The sequence below is a fragment of the Thamnophis elegans genome, chromosome Z (genome assembly GCF_009769535.1).
Source record: "Thamnophis elegans isolate rThaEle1 chromosome Z, rThaEle1.pri, whole genome shotgun sequence".
NCBI lineage: Eukaryota > Metazoa > Chordata > Lepidosauria > Squamata > Colubridae > Thamnophis > Thamnophis elegans.
Window position 1 is genome coordinate 27,601,855 of NC_045558.1, and position 14,581 is coordinate 27,616,435.

General features: G+C 34.3%; 1 protein-coding gene across 1 annotated transcript in view; it reads left to right on the forward strand.

Annotated features, from left to right (window-relative positions):
• Positions 1-2,454: 2,454 nt before the first annotated feature.
• Positions 2,455-14,581, forward strand: part of CACNB2 (calcium voltage-gated channel auxiliary subunit beta 2) — a 195,958-nt gene continuing 183,831 nt past the window's right edge. Inside the window, exons 1-2 of the mRNA XM_032237269.1 lie at positions 2,455-2,627; positions 13,354-13,446. Of these exons, the coding sequence (XP_032093160.1) occupies positions 2,514-2,627; positions 13,354-13,446 (207 nt within the window). The 5' untranslated portion in view covers positions 2,455-2,513. The remainder of the gene's footprint in view (positions 2,628-13,353; positions 13,447-14,581) is intronic.

The following is a 14,581-nucleotide window of genomic DNA, read 5'->3' on the forward strand; positions in this document are numbered from 1 at the left end:
ATCCTTGCATCTCCATTTCCTCCTTGTGCTTTCTTCAGGCTACATAAGAAAAATGTGCTTGACTACTGAGATAGAATGAATGAGCAAGAGACAGCTGTTTACTCATCCTTTGTGGTATGTTCACATAATATATTACCTCATTATCAACTTGGTTTACTCAATTTTCTGGCTCCATCTGACACATTGATTCATAAACTAAGCACTCTTTTAACAAATAAGGGCTAGTTTGTATGTTCTGTGAACATAGTTGGCAGACCATAGACAAGATTCTATTTTGGACCAATCCTGCCAATTATGAAATTCAGGTAGAAAAAGGAATATTAAGTGCCTTCCATTGCAAATTGAATTATCAATAATTCTACCAGTATGAAAATATATGCCATAACCTCACAGCAGTCCTTCATGATCAACTGGCACTTGGAAGATTGTGGATTTTGCTTACAACATTTACAACTTTCACCATTATGTTCATTTGACAATCTTCTTAAGAAAACTACATTCCTTTTGTCCTGCAATGCTTCAGATGCTATAGTTATCATATGGCAACCTTTTAACCCTTGAGTTGGTTGCTGGCACACCAACTGCATTGTTACTGCCTTTCCAAGTACAAATTTGATAAGCCAATATTCACACGACTCACTAATTCCTATCAGTACTTTCTTTTATTTCAGTAATAGAGAATTCTTGACTTACAATCATTAATTTAATGACCATTCAGTTACAACAACACTAAAAGTGATATAACTGGTCCTCACCCTTACAACCATTGTAGCATTCCCATGATCAAAATTTAAGTACTTGGCAATTAGCATGTATTTATGGTAACTGCAGTATCCTGAGATTATGATTGATACTTGTAACTTTCCCAGGTGGCTCCCAACAAGAAAAGTCAATGTGAAAAGGAGGCTTTACTTAATGACTATGTGATCCACCTAACAACCTCAATGATTCACTTAACTATGGCAAAAAGGTCATAAAATTGACACAACTCACTTAATTACTTACTTACAATGGAAATTATGGTCCCAATTGTCATCTTACGTTGAGGACTACCTATATTATCAGTTTCTATGGGTCCTTTTTGTGACTTTCAGTATCTAGTTAGTGGTTATTCATTATCGCATAACTGAATTTGTAGGTCTTTTCCAAAATTATAGAATTTTTTTTTAAATCAACGAGAAAAATCATCAGATTTTATATTCATATTGTGTATTCCAGAGGTGGGATTCAATTTTTTTACTACTGGTTCTGTGGGCATGGCATAGCTTGTTGGGTTACTGCAAAATCCCCATTCCCTCCGTATCAGCTGGGACTTGGGAAGCAGAGAATAGATGGGACCAAGACCCTGATCAGAGGTGGTATTTACCTGTCCTCCAAACTATTCAAAATTTCCGCTTCCAGTTTTCCAGAACTGGTCAGAACCTGCTGAATACCACCTCTGGTGCATTATGGAAGTCTTCTATTCTGGGGGACTCCCTAAAATTTAATGCTCTAAGTTCTGCTGAGAGACCAGCCTTAATGGTGCAAACGTGGAAAATAACTGAAAACACACCCTTTGGATACACTACAGATTATTCATACAACATATGAGGTGTTCGGATCATTTCATCAGCTTTGTGCAATAACATGAATTCAGACATCGTGGCTTCTTCTTCTTCAGGTCAACGAGTTAACCTGCGATCAAAATCTGCTCCAAAACTGTTCTTTTTAAGTGAAAGCAACCCCGCCCCCCATCACTGGGTCTATCCTCGCATCGGGTGGGCTCCATCCTCCCAACAGCGCCTAAAAGAGGAGGCGGCGGTAAGAACCGCTGCGGTCTTCCCCAAGTCTACACACGCCCCCTCGACAAGGAATCGGATGGGAGGCTCCACGAGTAGACTTCCACACAGGCCTCTTGGGCGGTTTGCCCCTGCCTATTTAGGCCCCGGCGGCAAGCCAAGAAGGAAAAACTGCTGGTCGCGGCTCCTCGCCTAACTTTATTTTAGAAAGAAAACCGCTAAGCGGTCACCTCAGGGTTGCCCTCGAAGCGCTGCTTTATTCCCCCTCTATTGCTTGGGTGTGTGTGTGTAGGGGGGGAGGTGGAGGCAGTGTGTGTGTATGTGTAACAGAGAAAAGAAAAGGGTCTCGGTTGTCCCTTTCTGCTTCCCTCAGGCGCCTCCCTGTCTCCTCCCCCTCAACCGTAGTAGCAGTTCTTCCAAGCTGGAGCCGCGCTTCTAGGGCGAGGCGAGGCGAGGCGCGCGGGGCCGCTGGATTACAACCCAGAGCTTTTCCTCCCCCCACTCTCCCTTTTTGTAACCACCGCCCTCTCCTTTCCTTCGCCGTCTCCTCCGTCGGTCAGCCTAAAGGAGGCGAAGCATATGAAACATTTCAAAATGGCCCGACCCTGAGGGATTAGCAAAGCTTTCCTCGAGGACCAGGAGGATCGGCAACAACCTGGGGGGTGGGGGTGGGGAATCCTTTGCAATTGCTTCACAGAAGCGCTTCTTCTTGGAATAGATCCCTTCCTTTCTCCAATGGTCCAAAGTGACCTATCCAAATCGCCTCCTGTCACAGAAGTAGCGGCGGCGGCGCAAGAGATGCAGATGGACTTCCTGGAGAATCCCCCGGCGCTCGTTACGGCACTGCAGGTACGACTTGGGAGCGTGGGGAAGCCACGGCGAGGGGCACCCACGCGGAGCCGCTACCACGTGCGTGGAGGTGGCCGAATTGTCGCGAAACACGGAGCCGCCACAAAGTAACCACCCCCTCGTGTTGGGCGAACCCACCACCTTAGGCCACTTGACCAAGTCGTGGTTCTGTTTGCTAAGGCGAGACGAATTGTTCGGGTACAGGTTACACAAAGCCACAAGGTAGATTCCTGGATTGTGGGTTGGGCAGGTGGTGCGAATCCAGACGTGGCTGCTTGCCAACCAAGTATAATTTGTTGGGTGAACCTGACCAAATGTTATTCAGCCAGTGATGAACTGGTAAAGAAGTCATCATCTGACAGTCATATGTGGCTAATCTTGCCATTTCTAAAGACTGTTTCAATGTTCTGCAACAAAAACAAGACTCTCCTTGCATATTTTTAAAGCGAATCTGTTATCTGCATTAGTGCATTTCACTGCTCACTTCATAGGTGCTTTCAGCCTTCTGTGTCTGGAAATGTTTAATATCTTCCTATCATTTTTCAGCCTCCAACTAATTTAGAGGTAATTATCTGGCTAGAGCTGCCGTTATTGACCAATTAACCACACCCAGTGAGGCATAGGTAAAAGTTTATAGCTTCTGAACATAACAGCCTTTCTCAGAATTATTGTTATTAAGTTGGGTGGGACAAGATAGTACTGAAAAGTAACTTGGGGCTAGGTTACACAATTAAAAAAAAATCTAACTCTGTTTCTAAACAGGCTAAGTGTAGAAATAGAAATAGAAATAATAGCAAAGTTATTTTGACATCAGTTCCAAGGTGTTTTCAAGGATGATCTCAAGGATATTTAAACAACTCTGACCACTATGCCAATGTCAGAAATAGCTGTGATTTTAGTATTTATTACATTATAGAGCCACAGTCTTGTAGAGTTGTTTAACAAATAAGTCTGTTAGACCTTTGGATTGAAATCTAACAGGAATACCATATTGGGAGTAAGTCCCAATGTGTATAGTAGTTCACAGCATTGAAGTGTGATGTTAATTAACTGCAAGAATTACAATATGCAATAGTTTGTAGTTTGTAGTTTGTAGTTTATTGGGATTTATATGCCGCCCTTTTCCCTGAGGGGACTCAGGGCGGCTTACAACCACAGGGGGGGGGAGGGGGGGTGCAAGGTCAAAAACAAAACAATATGTGAACAAAGAAAAAATAGTAAAACACAACTTTCATTCAACAATCAAACACTCGGGCGGGTGAATTGGAAGCCTATCCCCAGGCCTGCTGGGAGAGCCAGATCTTGAGGGCTGCGCGGAAGGTCTGGATAGTGGTGAGGGTACGGATCTCCATGGGGAGCTCGTTCCACAGGGTCGGAGCAGCAACAGAAAAGGCTCTCCTCCGTGTGGTCGCCAGTCGGCATTGACTGGCAGATGGGATTCGGAGGAGGCCCAGTCTGTGCGATCTAATTGGTCGATTTAGGGAAGTAATCGGCAGAAGGCGGTCTCTCAAGTAACACATTCTTTAACCTTGTTGCAAGATCCTTGGCTTTTTAATTCTGGCATTCTTTGCTAACTAGACTTCGTAATAATAAACTCCTGAATACAAATCCCAGATTGCTTAGAAGCATATATTCAAGTGGCAGTATAGAAACAATAACTTTCCCAGATTCTGAGAGTATTCTGAGAGGATACTACTTTTTTATTTTATTTCACACATTCTTGATTTGAAAATTATGTGATGACTGCCATGTTGGAATGTTCTGTCAAAGACAAAATTTCTATTTTTTACCTTTGCAAAGTTGTACAGTAATCACTGTAGAGAAATAAAATACATGCATATATTAATGGATTAGGCCAGAATGATTTGCATTTTCTTAAATAATGTTTGCCTTTAGATACATAAGAGAACTTAGACTTTCTCAGACCCTGTCATATTAACTTGAAAGCAAGTTTTTGTTTTAGTGAAATGCATACAGTTCAAAAGATCCAAATCTACCAAACTGATGGAAATGGGCAACTACACCAAGAAAACACATGCTTTTCCATATGAGTACATGCTGGAAAGAGCTGTAGCACATATATTACTTTTTCAATTTTTGAAAAAGTTATATATATATATATATATATATATATATATATATATATATATATATATATATATATATATATATATATATATATATATATATATATATATATATATATATATATATATTTGGACACTAGCTGATTAGATTTGTAATGTGTTCCACATACATACTAGAAATTAACAATTCCTTAAACTATCCTGTTACACAGAAAGAGACAAGTGGATGTTTTTTTTTCATTTTCAAAATACTTATGCACACAAAAGATTATAATGTAAGGACAAAGCTTCTCTAATTCTTTTTAATTGTGTAAAATTTTAATGGGAAGTATGAAGATGCACAGCTGGATAATCAGATCCATCCTTAAAAAGTATTCATATAGAAATGTGTTACTATGAATGTCTTATTTAGTAACTCCATTGTTTGTCATGCTCTAGCAATTTGCTACCTGCTGCTTTCTATGCAGTATGATGACACCCAGTGCTTTAATTGCTCTTTTATTCAGTGATTGGGCAACTCTTCATTTGACAGGAAAGTGTATCATTTTTGAACTTGAAGTAAGATAAATATATACAAGAGAAATCTATGTGCTTTCAGATTCCTTTTTTATTTCCCTACTTTTTATTTCTCTTGGAAAGGGAGCTACATGTATGCAGATTTATAAGTATTTCTTATCAACTGCATGGTCAAATTTGCAAAGACATAGTTCATACTAATAAGTTCCATTTAATTTTTATCTGCATATTTTAAATATTACAATGTTCCATGATAGTACATTAGTTTATCTTGTACATGAAGTGTTTTTAATCTATTCTGTGATTAACTTTTAACACACTACATATTTTAGTGGAAATTAATAACCTACTATATACTTACCATTGCAATAATAAAGTATCCCAAACCTCAACAAAACTCTTCTCAGATTTAAACTATGTAATGTATGAACCATAAGTAAGGTTGTTCTAATAATGCAGCTAAGAGGTCTTCTGAAAGAACATTTTGTTTCACTAATAAATGATAAAAATGCTGAGCATTTCCATCAAACTACTCTCTGGCTTTACTTATTTTTCTAGCAGAGTAAGCTCGTTTATAAATAGCTACATCCTTTTGTGTGTAATAAATGGGATTACAGTTACAATGTATCTTTTGCTCAATATATATTTACTGTGTTTTTATTTAATATGTTAACTTCTATAATTTTGTTTGTGTGTGTGTATGTGTATATATATATGTATATGTATGTATGTATGTATATGTATGTGTGTGTGTGTGTGTGTGTATATATAATTTTTCTCTAAAGTGTTCTGATCTTAATAGGAAAGATGAAGATTAATATAAAATATTAAATTACAATTTCTTCCTTGTATCATTTGATCAATTTTTTCATAGGTGAACTTTTTCCTGCTAGACTTAAAGTTAAATAAAACTTATGCAGTTGATGAATACAATTGCTTTTTAATTCTTTTCAGTGCTTTTGATTATATAATTAGGATCAGATTACAAGTCATTGTCAACAGAATTCTTTGTAAATAATTTTCTAAAGTTTTGATAATTCTTATTACACAAATTATTGTTTGTTCTCCATGAAACTGACATAGTTACCCCATCTGTCATGAGGTGCCCAAGTGAATGGATGCCCACCAGCAATCAGAAAAGCTATAAGGGGAACTTGACAATAAATCAGTTCATTATACAATCTGTCTCATTTATCACTTACATTTTTGTTGAAGAACATTGTGCTTTTACTGAAACTGAAAAGCATTTTCATTCCATTACTTCAAAGTAATTCTGTGATGTTTAAGTAGCTGATAGGAAACTGATTTTTTCCCCTCAGGAATGAAAAAATAGTTTTCCACAATGACGTAAATGGTTATGGACCTTGCTAATTTTCATGACAGAAATTGTCATAGAAAATGACAATTGATTACTGATTGTAGATTGTATATCTCTAAGGTGTAGTTGCTGCTCAAGAAATGTAGACAATAGTGAGGGATGCTGACAGTTGTTGTTCAGCAATATCTGAACAATATCTACTTCTACCTATCTAATTTATGATTAATTTATCTATTTGTTTTGAAATTTCTGAACAGCTTTTCTGCATTTTTAAAAGTAGTCCTAGATCAACCTTTTGAAAGCAGAAAGGAGAAAATAATATTTGAATTTAATTGCAGTCTGTGACAATTGCGGATCACTTGGATAGTACATAATGCCAGCAACTGATCAATGATCCATATTAAACACTGAATCTCATTAATCTTATAAAGTAACAGTGATCAGAGATAGCATTAATACCACTTATGGTAGTAGCAACAACTGTACAGTTTCAAGGCTGTAAAGTATAGAGCAACTTTAGAAATATGGGACAGGAAGGCAGCAGCAGCAACAGGTTTAAATTACTATGCGTATAAAAATTACAATTTCATACTAACATGGCATTCAGATGTTTACTATAGCTTCAAGCTAATTTGCAATAATAATGCTTATCTAGTCATAGTATGTTGAGTGCCTGAGGAAATTCTTCAGAGCTTGAACTTAGTAGTTTTGCAAAATTGAATGTTGGAGAATTACAGCCAAATTTTGGCCAATACAGTTTGACATAAGTGAAGCTATGCTGGGGTGATTGCATTCATATAGCCTGTTTTATTTTTTAATCTCATCAAGAAACTGGACTGCCACTTTTTAAACTTTCTTTTAAATAGATCTGGAACTTTCAGGCGTCTTTCCCTGCAAGTATTAGCCATAATTAACTTAGTCAGCTTTCAAGTTGTCTTAAAAGAGAACATCCTTACCATATGCCAAGAGAAAAAATACCCTTAAATTTATGACCACATCTCTGAATTGTTTTGGCAACTGCATGAAAATGGTTTGCTATTGTTCCTTTCTGCAATGTTTTTCAATTACACAGTACAGCCTAAAATTTCCAAGTAGTCCCAAGTAGCAGGTACTAATTGTGCTTTAGTTTTGGTATTGGCTTTGATTAGCTATGTTCTGTAGCTGCTCCTTTAATCAGTTCTTTACAATAGGGTGTAGAAGACAAATATATAATTGTTGAGCTAAAAATATATGGTACAGATAGTCCTGAACTTATAACAGTTGTTCAAATTTACAATGGCACTGAAAAATTGACATGACCGTTTTTCACACTAATGTTATAGCATTCCTGTGGTCATGTGATCAAAATTCAGATGCTTGGCAACTAGTTTATATTGACATGGGTTGCAATGTCCTGCGGTCAGAAGGTAGGCGACCTTCTGACAAGCAACGTCAATGGGAAATCCACATTCACTTAGCAACCTTGTTACTAACTTAATAACTGCAGTGATTTACTTAACAACTATGGTAAGAAAGGTCATAAAATGGGGCAAAGTTAATTTAAGAACTGTCTTGCTTAATATAAATTTTGATACAAATTGTGATCATAAGTTGAGAACTACCTGTATATATAAATTATGAATTTTGTTTCTATGTTCTGTTCAGAATGCTGCATGTGAGCTAAATCTTTATATATATGGGAATGGAAAGTTAAAGTGGTTTGACATTCTGTAATTTTTAATAATATTTATAGGCTGTCATTGATTTTAAAAGTGTTTGCATAAAGACAGGGAAACTATTGAATACTTGTGGCTGTTTTTAGGTCTTGACCTGCTTTGCATATCTCCAAGTGCCTTTTGCCACATAAATAAAAAAATTCCCTTTGAAAATAGTTTTTAGGTGGGTAAAAGAGTTCTGAATCTCTTTGACTATTCATTTAGTGACTGCTTTGAATTTCTGTACCATTTTGAAATCCTGACCTAAAAACAACAAAAAAGTACCTGTGTCCAGTTTCACTGAGGAGTTATGCTGGATGCACATATTTTCTTTGCATCCACTTTGAGTTTTGAGAAGATATTTACATTCTTTTTTGAATGAAAATATCCAGTCTTCTGGATGTATCATAAAATGTGATAAGGAAAGAAAGATCTTGTTTTCATAGAAGGCTTTCAGACTTAACAAATATTCTGTGTCACTTGTTGTTTATGCCATTCTATAAATTAGCTCTGAATTTCCTTTATTGTAATGCAGATTGTTATATTTTTATGTCAGAAAATATGTAGCTGTATATTGCAGACTATTAACATTCATACTGTTTTGTTAGTGCTATTTGCCATCTCTTCCTCACCTCTCCTTTTACATAATTAGTGTCAGCCGTAATGTTTCTTTTTTAACTCACATATTTTACAAGCTGATTGTGATATATCACCAAATTAGCAATGTCTTTAAAAAAATGCTTTCATTCATTATGCACCCTGTCACACATAGATTCTGCATTTTTGCATAATTACAGTCCTCATGGTTTTAGAATTTGAGGTTTGGACTTATTTATTTTTTTAAATAGACGTAGTCCTCTAATTTGTCCCTTATATGTATATCTTGTTGATACCAAGTTTAGTCTTCTAAATATTAAGTTAAGTAACCTTTTGAACGTTTACATATTGTCATGCCTTTTTAATTCCTATTTCTTGAGAAATTATGTATACCTTTTGGGTCCTGTTTTCTCCTCTTTCTGGAATCCTTTAAATGAAATTACCAGTGAGCAACTAACATTTTAAAAAAAATTCCATTCATTTCATATAACTTGCATTATTTATACAGTCCTGCATACTGTTGCATTATATAATTGTTATAATTATTTTGTACAGAACCTTGAAACATATTGAATAAAAATAAATTGCTTTAATGCTTTAAGTACAATTGGATTCCCCCCTCTCCCCCCAAAAAGCCTAGTGTTTTTATCATTATCTGCTAAAATTCAAGAAAAATGTTTTTCTATGAATACATGAAATGAAGCTTGGTTTGTTTTAACTTAAGATATGTGAGCCATGTATTGCAGCTTGTTCAACAATGATTTAAATATGCATAGATTTGCACTATTTTTGAACTACATATACATCATTTGCTTAGGCATTCAATAATTTTTTTTCCAAGATACATATTTTCAGAACTAAGTCTGAAAGTACATTTGCTTCATGCATTTTATAAAACCATAATATGGTTTCTTTAATTTTTGCCTTATCTTATATGAATTATGATTTGGAAAACATAATTTAGTACTTAGTGTGTTTTAGAAACATAGCCAATTATGGTTCATTCAATAAACTGGTTAAATCATGCCTTATGTCAATTCAGTCATAGAGTAGCTGGAAGAATATATTTGGTAACTGGAAGGGCATATAATATACACACTTCATTTTCCAGTGCATATGCCTGGTTTGCTTAGAATAAAGTTTTAATATTAATACTAGTCTCCTTAGCACTTCTGAGGTCTATTTCAAAGAATACTTCTTAGTAATTTAGGAAACTTGTAATAATAAAATATCACAATGTAGTTTTCCTAGATTCTTTTGCCTTTTAAAGATTCTTTAATGCTATTGGAATTGGAAGGAATGAGATATGGAAAGGCAAGGCTGGAGAATCTGGGAAACTGCAGAAATGAGAGGAATTATTTCCTGATTTTGCTAATGGAAATCAATACGAGTATGAAAGAACACTGGAATAGGATTCCATTCATAGAGCTGGGTTTAAAGAACCCTCAGCAAGAAGAAATTGATCTGCACAAGCAAGTGATACAAAGGAATTCACATAGCATTATAAAATGGTACTTTCAGTGCTCTTTTGAATTACTTGTTCAAGGTTGTATTATTGTTGTCTATTAGGAGCATAACCTGCTGCTGACACATCATTGTTTCCTCTGACAGACGGTAGCTCTTCATGAGACACTTACACATGCCCTTTCCTCTCACCATGTCTCAAAAACAGTTTGAAATGAACCTGACAATTGGCTAACTTTCCACTACCTTTATTTCACCTGACTTCAGAATATTGAGAACATCCTGGGAGCATGAGTAGAGTTCTGCCTCTAGCCAACAAATAGGAGCCTGCTAAGTAAAGTATTTTAAAAGATCCAACAGTATGTTCTCAAATATTGCTAGTTCTGGAGCAACAAATATTTCATACAAAAAGAAAACAAAGTATGTTTCTAGTGATATCTTTCAAGTATGTTTTAGCTGCAAAATAACACCCTCTCTGTTCTATTTCCATTTTAGCTTGTCATCTCTTCATGTTTTCATTATGAAAAAAAGAATTTAAAAAAATCAAATGTTGATGAAGCCATCTAGCTAATAAGCTATCATTCCCTTTGTATTAAAAATCCAATAGAGACTTATAGAATTAGCATTAGCATCATCAGTTTTGCACCCAGGCACATTTCCCAATTACTATAACCATGGGATGAGCTCCCTTGAAGAACAGTATAACTTCTGACAAAATACATTCTGAGCTGGAGGAATTGGAGCTCATTATAAGGTGTTTTCACCTTGAAGCAGCCTGTCACGTTGCATATTAGTTTTCTTCTTTGCTAATCAAGACAGCATTCCTTTAGAACCTGCAAAGCTGTCTGAAGCGCACTGAAAATGAGAGGAGAGACATTAGATTCTTTCATAAAGACACAAAATGTTCATTAGACCTGGAAAGTTTCATTGTATAATAATAAAGATTCTTAGGTATGTGATTTAGCTCTCAGTACATGCCAAATTCAGTCAGCGTTGGGGCCTCACATAAATGTGAAACTCTTTACAGCTTCATAGAGAGTAGAATCCTTGTATGAACATGCCAAGGACTGTGGATTGGATCTAAACTCTTTTGTATGCAAATCATGAGCCTTATTGTTGAGCTACAACCTTCCCCAAATAGAACAGTATAATGGAAACATGCATATTATTTTAAATTACAGATTAATTATGGGTTTAGGTGGAGTTTTGTTTTGCAATTGTGGATTTAATTGCAAAATTAAAATTAAAGAAAACTTGATATGAGCCACATATAATAGTGTGTGATAATTTATAACAAAAAAAAACCAATAGAACAATGTCTATATTATTGCTTAGAAAGCAAGGTAAATATGGCAGAGGAAATCACAAAAATAATTAAATTTCTCCCAAATGTTTACGTATTTCCTAAATGCAGAAGGATGAAATTCCCAATGTCTGAATTATATAGAGCAAGGCTTCTAAAGTTGGGGTCACAATCATTGTGAGGGGCATGAACAATTTGTGAAGGATTATTGTTTATTTTAAAGCTGATCCGCCAACAAATAGGATCCTGCAAAGAAAAATAATTTACAATAATGAATACTTTTTTTCAACCATTGCTTGTTCAACTATGTCATATAAAATGAAATATGTTTATCTTCAAAAGGAAGTCTCAAGAAAAGATTTTGTTTATCAATTCTAATCCCAAATAAATTATTGTTATTCATAGAATGGCAGTCACAGAAATTTATTGATTATTCCTGAGGACTATATTATTGCAAAATTTGAGAATCCCTAAAGAAAGGCTCCATGATGAAATTCACAAGCCAAAAACTTTGCCAAGGTTATGCATTTCATCTGATAACCCATTACTTATAGGAAAAAGGTTTGATCCTTAATTGGATTTTACCATCATATTACAGCACCTTAAAATGTTGCTTTCAATCTAGTAGATAAGAGTGAAATATGGAAACATTACTTTAGTCATCATTCTAATTGGTTTTCAGATTAATGTAATTATAGTGAGGTCTGAAAAAGAAGTGATGAAGAGAAAATAATGTTAAAGTAAATTGTAAAGAGAAAATGTGGTGCCACCACCAGCAGGAAGGTGAAAGTGTGTGCGCTTGAAGAACACGCTGAACACACTGAAAAAGAAATAGTGGTAAGATTTCAGAAAATTCCCTAGAAAAAGATTACTCAGTTCTATAGAAACACTAGATATCTGTTATGTACTTCAAGTCCTGATGCATCATGTTTTATGAAATAACCAGATTTTAAGAATTATATAAATATATATATTGAGATTGTCTTGGCAACTTTATATATATATATATGTGTGTGTGTGTGTGTGTGTGTGTGTGTGTGTGTGACTGTGTCTGTATATTGTGTGTGTGTGTGTATGGTTGTAAAATAATTTAGGATCACTGTTACAATACATCTTAGCAAACCTATACCTGAAAAAATATGAAATATGAGAGAATGCAATAATAGCATTTACAACATTGTATCCATTTTATGTTTGTATATAGAAAAACAAGTAAATACAAAAAAGGACTACCCTGTTAAATCGAAACGAAATTAAAAATACAGGTTTTTTTCCCAGTATAGTTAATTGGTTTATATAATAATGAATAAACAAACAAACAAACCATGGCTTTAGATAATAATAAAATAGATAATCTCTCATGCAGAAGTAAAAGGCATTTGCTGTATTTGTCTAACAATAAAGAAGGAATTTCTTGAAATTCTATTTTTGAATTCTGCATAACCCTGTACTTCTTGTTAAAACATGATACGGCATATACAAATTTGATAGTTTTTCAATGTAGCTGTGCTTTTTGTTAATAATTATTAGTTAGAAAATCTTATATACAAGATTGCATTATAGAATGCAAAAATTATGCCTTTTGCTTCTTTATTTTTAATATTGAATGTGTGCAAAATTAAAATATTTTTATTAAATTTAATTTGAATGCATAAACAAAATAAGTAATCATGATTAAAGTGCACATAATATATTCAATCTTAAATGCCAAATAAAATGATACCAATTAATTTTTTTCTTTTAACAGGCTTATGGCAAAGGCGCAAGAAGGAAAAACAGATTTAAAGGCTCAGATGGCAGTACATCTTCTGACACTACCTCAAACAGTTTTGTTCGACAGGTATGTTACTTTTCTCTATTTGTGTAATTTTTGATTCTATTGCTTCACAAGATATCAAAAGTAATATTGTAGTAATTGCACAATTTCTGCTGACAAAAAGAATAATAAAAATTAAAATAGAAAAGTTACTTCAAACTCTCTTCAATACAGATATAAATATATAATAAAATATTATTGTTTTAGTTTAACAAAATAAAGATATAAAACTAAATATAGAAACATATACAAATAATAACAGCAACACTGTATATCATAATCTGAATAAAATATATAAACTACATGCATCATTTTAACACTTCGAAAAAAAAGATAACACATATTACTAGATATTTCCATACCAAAACAAAACAGCCTATATTTTCAGATTAAACAAATACATAACAATCTAAGATAAAAAGTATCTCTATTAAACTGGAGAATCAGAACATATTTAATCATCAGATTCCAAAATCAAAACATCATTTTTTTCTTTATGAAGCCAAAGTCTAAAAGTTGTTTCTATGTAGAAAGTCAAATTATCATCTTTAATCAAAGCAGTCTATATTTCCATCTTAGCCAACTACATTTATTTCACAATCCTTCCTTCTATTGTTATAGTTTGTATAGCCACCTCGCTCTTTGCCTGTCTTGCAGCAATTATTGTATATACGAATAAGATCCCTTATTTTAATAAAAGTTATCCATCAAATTGTGGTTTTAGTTTTCCTCATTCCCTCTTTTGTTGTAATTTTATAGTTTAACCTATATTTTTTGAAATGTAATAATATTCTTTAAAAAATTCTGCCGGCAAGTGATATGTTTTGAAAAATCTCAGAACTAACATGTTGATAATTATGTATTTGCTAATCATTGAATGATATTGTATGAAATTAATTGTTGGCTAAGATGGCAATACTGACGGCTTTTATTAAAAGTGATAATTTGACTTTTTACCTGGAAACCACTTCTAGATTTTTGTTTGATAAGAAAATATATGAAGATTTTGGAATCTGGTGATTAAATATGTTCTGATTATACAGCTTAATAAAGATACATTGAAAGATATTGCATGATTTTTACAGTATATAGGTTTTAGGTTTAGGTTTTTACAGCATGTAGGTTAAGAGATAAAAGTTTGATCAAGTAGAAGATTAGA